At 35.4% G+C, this 16,681-nt stretch overlaps 1 protein-coding gene across 2 annotated transcripts in view; it reads right to left on the bottom strand.

Annotated features, from left to right (window-relative positions):
• The window catches only part of CPNE8 (copine 8), a 230,009-nt gene that overhangs the window by 95,590 nt on the left and 117,738 nt on the right, over nucleotides 1-16,681 (bottom strand). For both annotated transcript variants that reach the window (XM_003988551.6, XM_019834813.2), the window contains exons 9-10: nucleotides 12,546-12,650; nucleotides 11,005-11,046 (exon numbers count right to left, since the gene is read on the bottom strand). In XM_003988551.6, the coding sequence (XP_003988600.1) occupies nucleotides 11,005-11,046; nucleotides 12,546-12,650 (147 nt within the window). The remainder of the gene's footprint in view (nucleotides 1-11,004; nucleotides 11,047-12,545; nucleotides 12,651-16,681) is intronic.

Genomic DNA, 16,681 nt, shown 5'->3' on the forward strand with positions numbered 1-16,681 from the left:
TTCCTAATCTCAGGGGTAAAAATAATGATTTCATAAGTAAGGTTTTTGTAGTTTTAGTTTTAGTTTTTAATTTTGCCATTTCTAACAGATTGAGTGAGTTTCTAAAAATGGTTCTCAACTCAAATCTGAGTTAGGCTGACCTGAGGAGTTTTTTCAAACAATTCATGTTTAGACTGTATCCCAAGCCTACTGAACCAGTATCTGTATCTGGAGAGGTATTATGTTAAGGAAAAGTGCTTCAAGTTGCATCTCCAGCTGCTGCAAATGGTCCACAATGTTTCTGGCAATAAATGAAAAAACACATTTTACTCTTGATTACAGGAAAACTTCAAGGTTTTCTATCTTATAGAATGGAGATGACACTTGAGATCATTATAGATATGTGCAAGATATTCTTCAATATAAGCAAAAAGAAAACCTGTTTGAAAATGAATGAAAAATCTTTTGGGATACACATGATAAAAATACCTGAAGTCACAAATATGTTAATTTTAAAACTTTTTTAAATTTTTATTTATTTTTGAGAGAGAGAAACAGAATGTGAGCAGGGGAGGGGCAGAGAGAGAGGGAGACACAGAATCTGAAGCAGGCTCCATGCTCCGAGCTGTCAGCACAGAGCCTGATGCAGGGCTTGAACCCACGAACGCTGAGATCATGACCTGAGCTGAAGTCAGACACTTAACCAACTGAGCCACCCAAGCGCCCCACAAATATGTTAACTTCGTAGTGAAAAACAATTACCATGAATGGGAAGAAGAGGTAGGGCTTTGTGTTCTTCTTTTGGAAAATTCAACACATTTTTCATGCATGTTATAATATAAATAGGCTGTATTTTTGCAGACTAAAATTACAAATTGCAAAATAGTCTGAAGGATGGCATGAGATGATAATAAAAATGACAAAAAGAAACAATGTTGTGTTGCTTCAGAGTTGAATGACTGAATATCTTGTCTATACAAGTGTCCATCAATTGAAATGGTATTTAAAACTCTGCTTCCTTTCATTAGGAGACTGTTCTTTGGCTAAAAGCATCTATATAAGAAATTATTCCTGAATGTTTTAAATATAATAGAAACAGAAAGGTTTTAATTTTAAGGACAAAAACTAAGAACCCATGGAGATGCTAACAGGAACCTGAATCACAACCTTCTGAGGTAAAGCAGGTGGCACCTTAATTTTCATGGAGAATAAAGTGCAATTAAAGGTTTCCTTTTTGTTATTGCTCAATATTAAAATAGGATCTAGAATTCTACATTTGGAAAATACTGATTGAATTTGCATAGGATTTAGATGGTTTTGTCTCTTCAACTAATAAGCGTGCAATACATATTAATTTAATGAATGAAAAAATTAAGATAAATCACATGTAATATAAACAAATCTCACAAACTTAATGTTGAGGGAAGCCAGACACAAAAGAGTACCTACTACTTAATTCCATTTGTATAATTCAGAAACAGGCAACACTGAAGTATGTTAACAAAATCAGGAAGGTGGTTAACTAGGAGGGGAAATAATGAATGGAAGAGGGAAGAGGAAGGCTTCTGCAGTGCTGGTAAAGCTGTTTCTTTCTTTCTTTAATTTTTTTTTTTAACATTCATTACTTTTTTAGAGACAGAGTGTGAGTGAGGGAGGGAGACACAGAATCTAAAGCAGGCTCTGAGCTGTCAACACAGAGCCCGATGTGGGGTTCGAACTCAAGGACGGCGAGATCATGACCTGAGCGGAAGTCACTTAACCGACTGAGCCACCCAGGAGCCCCAGTGGTAAAGCTGTTTCTTGATGTGGGTGCTGAATATACTGTATTGAATGCTGTATTCAAATTTGTAAAAATTCATTGAGCTGTATATTTATGATGTGTGCACTTTTCTATACTACATTAACGTTGAATTAAAGTTTATTTTACACCTCCTGCTCTGTGCTGACACATCAGAGCCTGGAGCCTGCTTTGGATTCTGTGTCTTCCTCTCTCTCTCTGCCTCTCCCCTGCTCACACTCTGTCTCTCTCTGTCTCTCAAAAAATAAATAAAATAAAATGTTAAAAAGCTTATTTTAAAATAGGACCCTTTAGCTCCATCTCTTATTATGTTTGGAAAGACCTTCCAAATTCAGAGATTATTTTGTAGTCTTCTATTTTCTTTTCTTTGTGTTTTATTCTTTTCATTTATGTGGCTATTTTTTGGTCAATGGTATGAGTTTTAATTAATTCTTAATTAAACTTAAATCTTACACATAAATTATTTCAAATCATGTAAAATGCTCAATTGGTTATTTTCCAATTTGTCATTCTTCCTATTCTCATTCTAAATTAAAACTTGACTGGCCTTGAAAACACAGGCTGCTTTCCCAGCAGGTCTGAACCTGACTTATTGTAGAATATTGGGTCCTGAGAGTTATAGATCTTACTACTAAATCATGTTGATAAGCCAAATTAAAAAGTAACATTTTCAGGTAATTTGAGTTCTTTTCCTGTGATGTAGGGGAGCGACATTTACCACTCCAAAATGTGTCTCTTTAAAGTTTTATCCATGTAAGTACTCTCTACACCCAACATGGGCTCAAATTTACAACCCCAAGATCAAGAGTCATATGCTCCTCTGAGCCAGCCAACCTCCCCCAAAATGTGCCTCTTTTGCATGTGGATTATTTTATGCTGATTATTTTTAAGAAACAGAAGGCTTGGAAGAACCTTTGATCTTCCACCTAATTGCCTAACAGAATTTAGATAGAGGACCAACTCCAGGAAGGGAACTATCACCACAGATTACTATACTATGAACTAGGTATAGTAAGCAGGGAGGTAAACCCCCTATAAAACTCCTATGGTGAACAGACCTATCAAAGTCTGTTTGTTAAAATTCCTCCTGTGTCCCAATTATTTCTGTAGGGCCCAACAAACATTTCTTACCACTTATTCTGTTTTTATCTTCCTGTGAATAAATCTTCTTTCCCTTTGAAGTCCCAGACCTCTACCCATTTCTCCTTAACTCTGAATGGCATATAAGCCTCAATTGCCTAGCTGCCTCTGGCCCTTATAGTCTTTATGGCACTCCCATATATATGTAATTAAGTTTGATTTTCTCTTGTTAATCTGTCTTATGCCAATTTAAATCTTAGACCAGCTGAAAGATTCTTGAAGGATAAAGGAACATTTTTCCTTCCCAACAATGTCAATGAGTTAATCCTAATTCAGCAGTGGTGGCATTGAGATACAAAATCACTTGTTTTGAAAACACAGACTTGTAACCCACATCTTTTCTGACACACATTTATAAAACCTCAGCTCCACCCATTTTCCCTCTTTCCAGAGTTGCCAGAATGTTCTGTGCTATTCTCAACAGTTCTCTACAAATTCCCGTTCTTTTTCTAGAACTATATAAATCCTATGACTAAAAATTCTGTTTCTCCACTACTGTGATTCAGGATTTCTTTTGTTCCAATTCCTTTTCTCTTTCCCTAAACTGCACTGTAAAAACTTTTTCTACTGTACTGTTGCTCTCTTTACTATTTTTTCAGTATCCATAGACTTAAAAACAAATTATTCCCATCACAATGCTGAATTATGATACTGTTGACAAAATAAATACCAATTTTAGCCTTGTAACAAATATTTACACTCTTTTCATAAATATCCACATTTATTTCACCTTTTAACCTTGTGGAAACTAAAAAATTATAGAACTATAGGAAAATCATGAATTCACATTAATTACAATAATGGCATGATTTCATTACTTATTTCTTAGATATGCTGGACTTGGCAAATGACTGGAAGTGGTAGCTGAGAGCAAGGGAGGAGTCAGTATCATGTTTCAAGTCTGCAAGCCTGGGATTATGATAATGTCTGGAGATGACACTCGAGAGTGAAATCCAGTAGAGTCCAAGTAAATGTAAAAATATAAAAACATTTGTCTACTTACCCACTGTTCAGAGTGAGTCTACTCTAAACCTCTTTGTCTACTCTTCACAATTCAATCTCTTATGAGCCTTTCCTACTACTCCAGTTTCCAAGGACCTTCCCTAGGGCTCCCCAGGTCACCCTATAATCCAACAATTAAACAGTTGACCCTGGCAAAGAAGAGGGTTTCCAGGGACCTATTTTAATTGCACAGCTGTCATCTATTTTGATGGTTGATAAACATTTTGAATATCACCCCTGGTAATCTCACAAAATAAAACCTACAAGAGGAAAGGCAGATTTAGCGGTGAAGTTGATGATTAATTCACATTGGACATAATTAAATAGACTCAGTTTCTTTGTTAAATAAAAAAAAAATCGAAGGTGTCTACAAATAGTTTTAAAAAGTGAGAAAATGACAGCTGAATTAATTACTGCCTGAAGTTTCAACTAAAGAGATATAATCGCTAACATCATTCAAGATAATTTCATAATTTCAAGTAAAGGGCAGAAATGAGAAGATAAATAACCATCACTGATAGAGGATTGTGTGTTTATCAGAAAGACAACAGAGTTATTTCAAATACTCTCTTCTGTAACATTGAAATAACACAAGAAGCTACTCCATTAAAGACACTGTAACTTACATTGTGGGAAACAGTAAGACAAAATACAGTCCTTAACCTCAGGGAGTTTACAATTTAATATGACAGCTAAAGCAGAAACAAAATTTCAGCATAAATCATAATATGCTAGATATGCTAATTAGCATTCCTAAATGGTAAACACAATACACAAAAGAGAGGGATTAAATTAATTTAGATGTATAGGAAAAGCTTTCAGACAATTTGAGACTATTTAACTTGGGCTGAGGGGCATCTGACTTAGGCTCAGGTCATGATCTCAGCGTTCGTGGGTTCGAGCCCCACGTTGGGCTCTGTGCTGACAGCTCAGAGCCTGGAACCTGCTTCAGAGTCTTTGTCTCCCTCTCTCTCTGCCCCTCCCCTGCTCATGCTCTGTCTCTCCTTCAAAATTAAATGAACATTTAAAAAAAAATTTTTTTTTAATTTAAATTGGACCAGAACAGAAAACCAACAGGCGAAAATTAACACAGAAATGGAAGGACATATAAAACACATTAAAGAAAATTAAAATATTCTTGTATAAAGATTAGAATTGTGTATTTTCACTAGCCTGACAAATTGTTTAGCACATAATAAATGCTCAATAACAATTTCTTCCAAAATTAGTTAATAGAATTTCTTTTTTTTTAAATTTTTTTTTCAACGTTTATTTATTTTTAGGACAGAGAGAGACAGAGCATGAACGGGGGAGGGGCAGAGAGAGAGGGAGACACAGAATCGGAAACAGGCTCCAGGCTCTGAGCCATCAGCCCAGAGCCTGACGCGGGGCTCGAACTCACGGACCGCGAGACCGTGACCTGGCTGAAGACGGACGCTTAACCGACTGCCACCCAGGCGCCCCAATAGAATTTCTATTAGGACATAGAGACACACAAAAATGATTACCACCTTAGATATCATCATATACATAATTAAATCAGTCTTTAATGAGGGTAAGAATTATAGATTGGAGGGAAAAGGGGACAAAACCCCACAAACTATATGTGAGGAAAATCATTACCTAAATTCGTAGGAGGTGGAGGAACAAACGGTATGGCAGTAAACAACATGTAGATTATGAAATTCCATTTATCTACATTTTTAAAAAGTCTCCAAGGAGTGGAGGTGGTGGAACAAGAAAAGAAAAGTGAATACACATTTAGGACATTCAGGGTTGACTGCAAGCAATCAGACAGCTATTGTTAGGGAAAGTTTAATTAGAGTAAGTGAGAAGATTTTAAATAAATGAAAAAACTAGAAAAGGTTTGCGCGTGCTTCTCCTAAATGAGTTATAAATGCCTTAGACAACTTAGAAGTAAATTCTTGAGTGGGGCACTGGACCGAGAATGACTGTTATTTGACACCATGATGATGCATAATTGCAGAACTAAAACATCAAGTGTGTTTATCAACTATCTTCAAAGGGAACAGACTAGAAAATGATAGATAGCACTTACATGGTATTTCCCAGATAAATGAAGTTTGCACTTATTCTAAGTGTCACTATTTAAAACGACTACATTAGACACCATGCAGAGTGCTAATAAAACCTTTACTCTCCTTGTTCAGCACATTTCAAGAGTCAAATTTTATGACTGGCAGCTCACTAGTTCAGCCTTTTCATGAAGTCATCTTCGAGAGATAGCGATCTACTCGGTGGCCCATTTACAATCAGTCCCACATCAGAGGCACAAGGTTTTAACGCAGAGCTGTTCTGTGAACGCTCCCTGAATTTTAAATGAGCCACAAAGTCAGCTGAAGCTACTTCAAGCAATTGAAGCTTTTCAAAGATACTACCACTGATTGCTTTGTAACCCAGACAAGTCAGTTTCTCAGCACTTCAGCTTTTCAATTGTTAAAATGAGGTTTTAAATATTCTTACTTCACATCACTTGACGAAATGGTGGGGATTATGAAGACGATTTTAGTAAAGTGGTTTTAACTTGTTGAAAATTGGTACATTTACACTGATTATTCATACTAAGGTCAAGCAATGTCTCTGCACTCAGACCACTGCCAAGGTGTTTAAATAGAAAAGGACAAGTGACTATATTTCTTCTGTTGCAAATTAGCTCAGGCTACCCATTTTAATGTCAACTGGTTACTTGCGCAACAGCATTGCCACATTTTTGTAGGCATCGGGGTGCACGAGATGTTTGTTACAGAATTAATCTCAAGTTGATGAATTACGTTAAACATACCATTAGATTTCTGACCCCAAATCACACCACTTCGTGAAGTTCCTAATCTGCGAATACAATTATCACCTCAATTATCCGAAGCACCCTAGCTAGTAAAACAAAACGTGATTGTAAGCAAGTAACACCTTCAAGCATTGTTCACTTAAATTCTTGACTGAAATATTCTCTCTGAACTGACAGATCAGGTTACCTTATGGGTTACCTATGGTTAAATTCATACACAAAATAATATAGATATCTGAACAGTTTTCCCCCACTTTGTAAGGGGACACTCAAAACAATGACATACAGACAAATAAAACTGATTTAAAAATAAAACAAAGAGCTGATATAAAGTTACTTAAGATGTATATTATATGGGTTTAATTAAACTTTACATGGTGCTATCCAGTATGACAGTTGCCAACCAGATGTTGCAATAGGGCACTTGGAATACAGTCAGTCTGAATGAGGTATGCTGCAAGCGTCAATAACATACCGGATTTCAAAGACTTAGTATAAAAAATGTAAAATGTCTCATTACTAATTATATTGATATTGATTCTATATTAAAATAATATTTTGCATATATAGAATTAAATAAAATATATTATTACATCATTTTCATTGGTTTATTTTTAGTTTTCAATGTTGCTACTAGAGAATTTTAAATTACATATGTGATTTGCATTATATTTATACTGGACAATGCTGATATAGCTGTCAAAAACAGGTGAGAGGAATCCACTGAGTAAATAATCTTTTTTCTAAATAGAGGAAACAAAAGTTCTCAACCTAGATACAGAATTTAAAAATTGATACATGTACATCATTCGTGACAAATACTAAAGACAACAGGAAACAGTTTCTGCTGATAATTACATTGTATCATGAAATATAATGAATGTCAAATCATGTTCACCCTGATTTCAGGAAAGAACATCTACATTGGGAAATTATGTCAGATAAACAAAATGCGTGTAGAAAGTATAATAACCATGTTATCATAAGCATATGTAACCACAAGCTGGAATATCAACTTGTAGAACAATCTACAGTGACTACTACACATTATAAAACTAGTATCTGGATTCTATGGCTTTTAGGCATTATTGTTATTAGAGACTAATGTGCCTTTCAAATTTCATCAATCATATTTATTTAGAAGAAAGACTTATCTAAAATTATTTAATTATTTTAATTTTGCTTTTTATATGTCATTCTCAAACATCATTTTGCTAACACTGAAAAGCTAATTACTATACCCGGGTCATAGAAAATTATGCACTGAAGTTTCTTAGATTAAAATATGGATCTATATTCTGGATTAAAGAAAGAGCATTTTGACCCGTTAAAAAATTATTACCCCAGTTATAAAATTATAATACACTCCTGCAATTATTCTGCTAATCATATAATTCATTTCCAAGGAATGTTCAAAGTTCCCCCTAACAATCCTTCCCCTGCCACCTTCATCCCCTTTTTATTGTCAGACAGTCTTACTCCTGAGAGTTCTTTTGAACATGCTGTTAATGATGGTATATGGAGGTGGAATTTAAAATTAAATCAACATGGGATCCACTACCACCAATAGGTGAAGATCCAATGACAAGATGAGTTCATCAAATTTCAATACCTAAATGTTTTCTTTCCATCTAAATTCATGTCTCAAAAGTAAATCATTGTATATCAAAAAAAAAAACCCTAATCTAATGACCCAAATCCTTCACTTCCTTTAACTACATTCTATAATCCCCCTATCTTTCTATTTCTACTCTCCCTCATGCGCTTGTTCTCCAAGCTCTTATTCTCATAATCTAAGACAGCTCGTTTATACAACTGGATAGCTATCAAGATTCTTTCAAGATCTGAAATACTCATTTACCTCTCCTAACTTCCTATTACATAAGACTTGCTACCTAGGAAAGCTTCATCCACCTCTCCGAGTGATATAAAATGTTAGGTAATGGCACACTTACGTTAAAACGTTTCTTAAATAGTACTTGCATTCTTCTTCATTACAACATTATCAATTGCCAAAGAATCATAGAGTAAGACCAATGTCCAGGTTGAAGGCTTTTATTTATATGCCATGATTTATAATTATAATGTTAGAGATATATAGTGTATTATTTATGAGTGAACTGTTGGACGAAGAACACTGCCAGGGTTCAAGTCCTGGCTCCACCATTTGTTACTTGTGGGACCTAGGCACATTACTTCTTTGCCTTGATTTTTTTTATCTGTAAAATAGCATTAATACACTACCTATCTCTTACTGTGAAAATTAAATAAGGAATAACATGAAAAATGCTGAGAGAATACCTGGCATATTAAAAATATTCAATAAATCATATGCTCCAAACTCCAATATCAAAAAAGAAAGAAAAATGATAATTAAATTCCAAGGTAATTCTGATCTCCAAAACTATTCAAAATTTTTGTGGCTCAGAAGTAGACTGGAAGACAGAAGGAGAGTCATAAAATCTCACTTTTCAAAGCAGGACAATAAAACATCTACAATGTCTGCAAATTTTAGATTAAAGGTCATAGATGCAAATGAAATCTGAATTTATACACTTCATTTCAAAGTGTTCAAATTAAAATTTCCCTAATTTCCTAATAGAGAAAGGCCACCATTGTTGCCTTCTCAATTAAAATTTAAAACAGGGTATGATATAAAGCATAAAGTCCTGCTTTACTCAGATTGGCATTATTTCTTCTATTTATTCTGAGGTACAAAACTCATTTTCTCAGTGAATAAAGTTTAATGAAGCAATGGAGCGAGCATATGTCTCTATGAGAAAACATAATGTTTTCTACTGAGATTTCTCCAGAATTCATGTAGAAATTGATTATCTTTCAGAGTAACTTTAGGGTTGCCTGGGTGGCTCAGTCAGTTAAGCATCCAACTCTGGACTTCGGCTCAGGTCATGATCTTGCAGTTTGTGAGTTCGAGCCACCCCCCCCCCCATTGGGCTCTATGCTGACAGTACAGAGCCTTCTTGGGATTCTCTCTCTCTCCTTCTCTCTCTGCCCCTACCTCACTTGTGCTCTCTCTCTTTCAAAAATAAATAAATAAACTTAAAAAAAGAGTAACTTCAAATGGTGTTAGGATGCTTTAGCACAGTCATGCTTGAGATACCACTTGAAGAATGAAACCAATTATTTGGTGAGAGCTGAAGTGTGGGATATTATCTTCACCTCTCTCTCCATCCTCCCTTATCAGTCCACAAAAAGGAGAAAATACTAGTTGGGCCAAATTCCACGTCACCAATTGGACCATGTATGCAAATGAATGGATGGGGGTGGGGGAGAGGGGAAAATGGGTGATGGGCAATGAGCAGGCACTTGTCAGGATGAGCACTGGGTGTTGTACGGAAGCCAATTCGATAATAAATTATATTTTAAAAAAAAGGAATGACCTAGGGCAAAGTGAGATGTGAGCATTTCTGGGTCCCTTGGCTTAACATCATTTAAAACCACATCAGCATTGGGGCACCTGGGTGGCTGGGTCAGTTAAACATCTGATTTTGGCTCAGAACATGATCTGAGTTTGTGGGTTCGAGCCCCATGTCAGGCTCTGTGCTGACAGCTCAGAGCCTGGAGCCTGCTTCAAATTCTGTGTCTCCCTCTCTCCCTGCCCCTCCCTCACTCTCACACACTGTCTCTCAAAAATGAATAAATGTTAAAAAAAATAGTTTTTAAAAACACCTCAGTATCAATCCTACTTAAAACAGTAGAAACAGTGGAAAAATAAAGAAGAAAGAGAAAAAAGTAGTGTGTAACTTCTCTGTTAGTATTTAACATGTACTGTGATATGCAGAGGAAAACCATGATTTTGGAGCTCTGAACATTGGCAATCACCAGACATAATTCTAGAGTTTTGTTTTGTTTTTTGTTTGTGAGGTATGTGCCTTTTTTAGGGGGGTTCAGGGTACTCAAGTGTTCCCATGGATGACAGGGCATAAAAAGTTATAGGAATCTTCAGGGAAGTTATGAGGCACAGACATTTGAGAATCACTACTATGCAGCTATATAAGACATCTGTAAGTTTTCCAATGAAAAATGAAGTCCCAGTTGAAAATCTGCAATGTTACTAAAAATGAGGAAGACCTCTATTTTATTCTCCAAATTGGAAAATCACACTAACGCTTAAAATCCCATGTAAGCACCTCAGTAACATTTGGCAACATCACACAATCTGCAAACTGAAGATTAAAATTAAAACATATGGTCATATTGATATATTTTTAAAGAAAACAAATTTCAACAGCAAGAATAAAAGAAGAGATTGTCTTACCTCCCGTCTCGATCCCAGTCATACACCTCTACTTTGATTGTTCTGTCCATGAGGAAAACATACACATAGAGTTACTTAGTAAGATTAAAATAACATGACTGAGCATTAAAAAATAAGTTGCAGCTTTTCTTAGATGAAATAATGTAAGTTTCATAAAATAGTTTGAAGTTGATTTTGTTGATTTTATTACTATATTTTGATTTATACCTTAAAATGGGTTTTTCAAATCTTATTGATTCTTCAAAGGCATAGGGAAAGTATATGGGAGGAGCATGCGGAATTTGACATAGCTCCTCAACGAGAAGGTCTGCAACTACTTTCCTACTCTTGAAAACCATTGTGTTAGAGCAGGATTTCTCGATTTTAGCATGAATCACAATCACATGGAAAGCTTCTCACACCTTGAATTGTTGGACTTCATGCCCAGAGTTCCCAGTTCAGTGGGCTTGAGTTGGGGCCTAAGAATTTGAATTCCTACCAAGTTAAACCAGGTGATGCTGACGCTGCTCATCAAGAACCACACTGCAAGAACCACTTTATTACAAAATGAGTTCAGTTAGATAAAGTTATGATCTTGTTAAATGAATAAAAATGACATTCAACTCCAATTTTCAAGGAAATTTAACGACATGCTGCTAATCAATAGTTCCTTCTACACTAGTTAATAGAATAAATTTGCATTTTTCTAATACTCAAGTAACAAGATAAATAAAATAGCAAAGATATTGGGTTTTTACTTTCTATTTATTTGCTTTTCCTTTGGGGGTAAGGGCTTTAATTATAAACCTCATAATCAACTTCTATTTGAAAAAGAAAAAAAACTTTAATGTCAAGAAATCTTAAGGTATATTGTGGGAGGATCTTCAGGGTCACCTCACCCAGTTACTTATAAAGCACCAGAATCTCCCTGTCCTCCATCTATATAACTTTTATGATTCAACATCCATGAGAACAGTGATGCCAAATAGCATTTTCCATAGGAGACTCTTAAATATGGAGAACTGGAGGGGCTGTGGGAGGGGGGATGGGCTAAATGGGTAAGGGGCATCAAGGAATCTACTCCTGAAATCATTGCTGCACCAAATGCTAACTAACTTGGATGTAAGTTAAATAATAATAATAACAGCATTTTCAAGAACGCCTCAGAGTTGATAATAGATGTAGTCATAGTCTGATTTACTATGATTCCACTCCAGAAAGATAATGCCAAATTAAAGCATTGAGGCAATGAAAATTCTACAGTGACTTTTGAATAATATGTCAAAACAAACTAAAATTTAATGTATTTTTAGCATTTTGCACATTTTTGGCCTTGGAAAATCAATCAGTTTAACCAAACTTTAGTCAAATTATCCCTCTTCCCAAATTATCATGAATAAAAAAAAAAGCTATTCAAAAATTCTGAATACATCGTCTGTTGGTAAATACACATTTACATAGGTAAAGAAGCACCCTAATTTTTTTAAATTTGGCTTAGATTATCAGATACAAAATCTATAGTAAATATTCAAAACTCTCAGAAAAATCGTCATTTATTTTACCTGTCATAATCACCATTACATAATGCTCTGACTGAGATCTTGAATGCTTGCCATACAGGATTTAGAGTGTTTTTGACAACTTCTGTTTTATGACAAATTGTAAAACTGTAAAAAAAAAGTTTTCAGTTATTTTTATAATTCAGTTATTATATACGGCTTAAGTAGTAATAATTCTTTTTCTTTCTTGTGTAGAACAAATGTTGTCAGTCTCTCTGTGGCTGGTATATCATTTAGCAAAAAGAGATTTGTTTTAAAACTTTAACGATAAGCTCACTACCACACAAAGCAATGAGATTCTGCAATAAGTTTGTGAAAGACGATCTTTTGCACATTCAATAAATTCTAAAGTTGCTTTGTAAATAATCTCTATAAAAATTGTGATGACAAATCAAACAGTGAAAAATATCTATGTATGCCCAACAAGATTAGCTTGTTATAGTGCTGAGAACAAAAACCTGGTTGGGTGGGTTGAAGACAGAAAAGAGAAACAGAAACAGAGTGTGGAAACAATATGTTTGGAGAGTTTAATTGTAAAGAGAAATTGGGGGTAGCTTCAGGGGATAGATTAGTCCCTAGAAAGTTTGTGGTTTTCGTTACTTTAAATTTTTCTCTCCAAGATGGAAGAAAAAACAGCAAGGTTGTATACTGAAGGAGAAGTCCCAGTAGATAGGGAAACAATTTATGATGCATAAGAGAGAGGGGAGAAAGGCTACAGCAATGTCCTTAAATAGACGAAAGTGGATGGGATCCTGGGCATCAATGCAGAAGTTGGCCTTGGGACCTCAGTCATTCTCCAGGAACATTCAAGAAGGCAGAGTGTACCAGAGATGCTGTGATGGGATGAGAAAGTTCTCCAACTGCCTCCATTTTCTTATGAAATAGGAAGCATGATCATCAGCAAAGAAGAAAGTGAGCAGATGTGCTCAAGTGTCTGGGAGAGAGGGAAAGTTGGTGGATTAAGTTAAAAAGTAGGATTCTTGAAGAGGCCTAAGGGCCCCACTTAAGGTAAACATCATGAATTTATAGTGAGACAACCCAGCTTATAGTTCTTTCTTTATCTAAACCATGGGCTCTATATATCTAAAGAGTACACAATAAGAGGTCAAATCTATGTAGCCTTAAAGGTGGTTTTCCGATTCAAATTCCAATGTTGTTTCCACCGAACCACTCAATCTCCATATATCAATTAGGTCCTGGAAATGTTTTTGCCTAACATAAATGTATGCAAAGTTCATGAGCTATGAAATTATCCTGGCCAGAATGATACCCAAACCCAATCCTCAGGAAGACCTTAGTAATGAAGTGTTTCAAACACAGGGACCCCAGTAACAGTCATGAACATGAGAATATGACAATAATCACCGTAGTGGACATACTGCACATAACCCCCACAAGAAAATACTCTCATTTCAAAAAGGCTCTGAGTTGATTTTCCTCCTCTCAGTCAAGAAAAGTCTATTTCTATTAAGAGATCAAATAGAAACATAATCTAAAAGGATCAAGTATTCATTACAAGATTTATGGCATTAGTGCTATCCCCTTTCTGGTAGTACCCTCGCCCATCTAAACAAACTCCTGCCACTAAATTCACAAGCTCAAGAGAACAGATCTGTGGTTATATGCTCTCAGAGTTGACTCACCCAAAAGCACTTTAGGGGCAAAAGCCATGAAAAGAAAGATGGAAGACAGACTGAGAAGATTCAAAAAAGGGTCATTGAGATACCTAAGATGGAAGAAAAGCAAAGGACATAAGGAAGGAATAGGCAGGAAAAACACAGAAGGAATCAAATGAGAAAAGACAGTACACAAAAATGGTTAAGAAAAATTCATGGGGAGAGAGGCACCTGGGTGGCGCAGTCGGTTAAGCGTCCGACTTCAGCTCAGGTCATGATCTCACGGTTGCTGAGTTCAAGCCCCGCTTCGGGTTCTGTGCTGACAGCTCAGAGCCTGGAGCCTGCTTCAGATTCTGTGTCTCCCTTTTTCTCTACCCCTCCCCAGATCACACTATGTCTCTCTCTCCCCAAAATATGTAATTTTGCCCCCAAAATTACATATACAGTTGACCCTTGAATAATTCAGAGGTTAGAGGCATTAACCAACCACACAGTCAAAAACCTGCATGTAACTGTTGACTCCTCCAAAACTGAACTACTAATAATAGTCTACTGTTGATCAGAAGCCTTACCAATAATATAAACAATAAACACATATTTTGTATGTGTATTATATACTGTATTCTTGCAATAAAGTAAGCTAGAGAAAAGAAAACATTACTTGAAAAAATCATAAGGAAGAGAAAATGCATTTACAGTACTGTACTATATCAAAAAAAAAAAAATCTGGGGCACCTGGGTGGCTCAATCGGTTGAGCATCTGACTTTGGCTCAGGTCATGATCTCATGATTCGTGATTTTGAGCCCCACATGGAGCTCACTGCTGTCAGTGCAGAGCCTGCTTCTGATCCTCTGTCCCCTCTCTCTGCCCCTCCCCCACTTACTCTCACAACTCACTCTCTCTCTAAAAAAAAAAAAATAAAAACATTGAAAAAACAGTCCACGTTTAAGTGGACCTGTGGAATTTAAACCCATTTTGTACAAAAGTCAACTGTCCTGTTTAGAAACAGGAATCCACCTCCCTTCATAATACATTATTAAAAATCTACAAAGGGACTTTCTCTTCTTATATCATATTCTTATATATATCAAGTCTTTGGTATGGTGGTAGAGACAGATAGATATCTAGATAGATGATATCTAGATACATGGATGGATAGGTAGATAGAGATAGAGCAACCGCCTGACTACCTTCAAACTAACATGCCCAACAATTTATTAACTTTTTGGTCTTTTTGTTTATGGTTAAATCAGAACTTCTGTTATGGTCATAGTATAAACAGCCATAATTAAATATGTTGATAACCTTTGCTCTTAAGAAAGTGACTTACTTTATTGATCTATATTTATTGCTACATAAATACATATATCTATATTTATAGATCTCTCTCTCTCTCTCTCTCTCTCTCTCTCTCTCTCTCTCTCTCTATATATATATATATATATACACCAAATAGGATTATATATACCTTTTACTAAAAAAGCAGCTATTCCAAGGGGACATTGTTATCTAATTATGAATATAGTTTAAGTTACTAAATAAATGTGACAGCAAGAAAATAAGAATTTATAATCATAGGTTGTTAAGGATCTTTATTAATGCTTCTATTAAAACTAAGTTTTACCCTATCTTATAAAATGAGGCTCAAACACAGTAAGCAACAGACAATTTTTTTTTCAACTTTTTTTTTTTTTTTAATTTGTTTTTGGGACAGAGCGAGACAGAGCATGAACAGGGGAGGGGCAGAGAGAGAGGGAGACACAGAATCGGAAACAGGCTCCAGGCTCTGAGCCATCAGCCCAGAGCCCGACGTGGGGCTCGAACTCACGGACCGCGAGATCGTGACCTGGCTGAAGTCGGACGCTTAACCGACTGCGCCACCCAGGCGCCCCACAACAGACAATTTTTGAAATAGCTTCATATTCAAATAAATGTTAAAAATAAAGCTAAAATCTTTGCAGTTAAAAATAGAGACTTACACATAAAAAGTTAGGAGTAAAAGCATTTTTACTCATTCAAAAGTCATCAAAACAAAGCATAAATATACATAATGCACTAGCATATATGATTTAAAATATATATTTGAATATAGATGGTGACCTAGTTTGCTGTGTGTAATAAAATGGAAAGTTTTCTGAAATGAGATTCACCAAATTTTAGCAACAGTTTTTAAATGACTTGAGACTTTTTTGATTAATTGTACTCTTTTCTTAATATTTACATTTTATGTAATGAATAAATTACTACCATTTTTTACACACATGATTAATTTTCATAATATAACTCATGTGTGAGGGACTGAGATTCTCTAATTATACAATTAATGTTTATAAATAAAGAAAACTAGTAACAAAAATAGAAAGTTCAGAAAATAAGTAGTTCAGACAGGAGGAGAGATAACACTCTTTTGACTAAAAAATCTTGAACCACTCTTTAGTCTTTTTCTACCTTTGAAATGACTGGCAAATAACTATTTTCTTCGTTGTCCCATGTTTTTCACATGGATAAAAGTACATCGGCAT

The sequence above is a fragment of the Felis catus genome, chromosome B4 (genome assembly GCF_018350175.1).
Source record: "Felis catus isolate Fca126 chromosome B4, F.catus_Fca126_mat1.0, whole genome shotgun sequence".
Lineage (NCBI taxonomy): Eukaryota > Metazoa > Chordata > Mammalia > Carnivora > Felidae > Felis > Felis catus.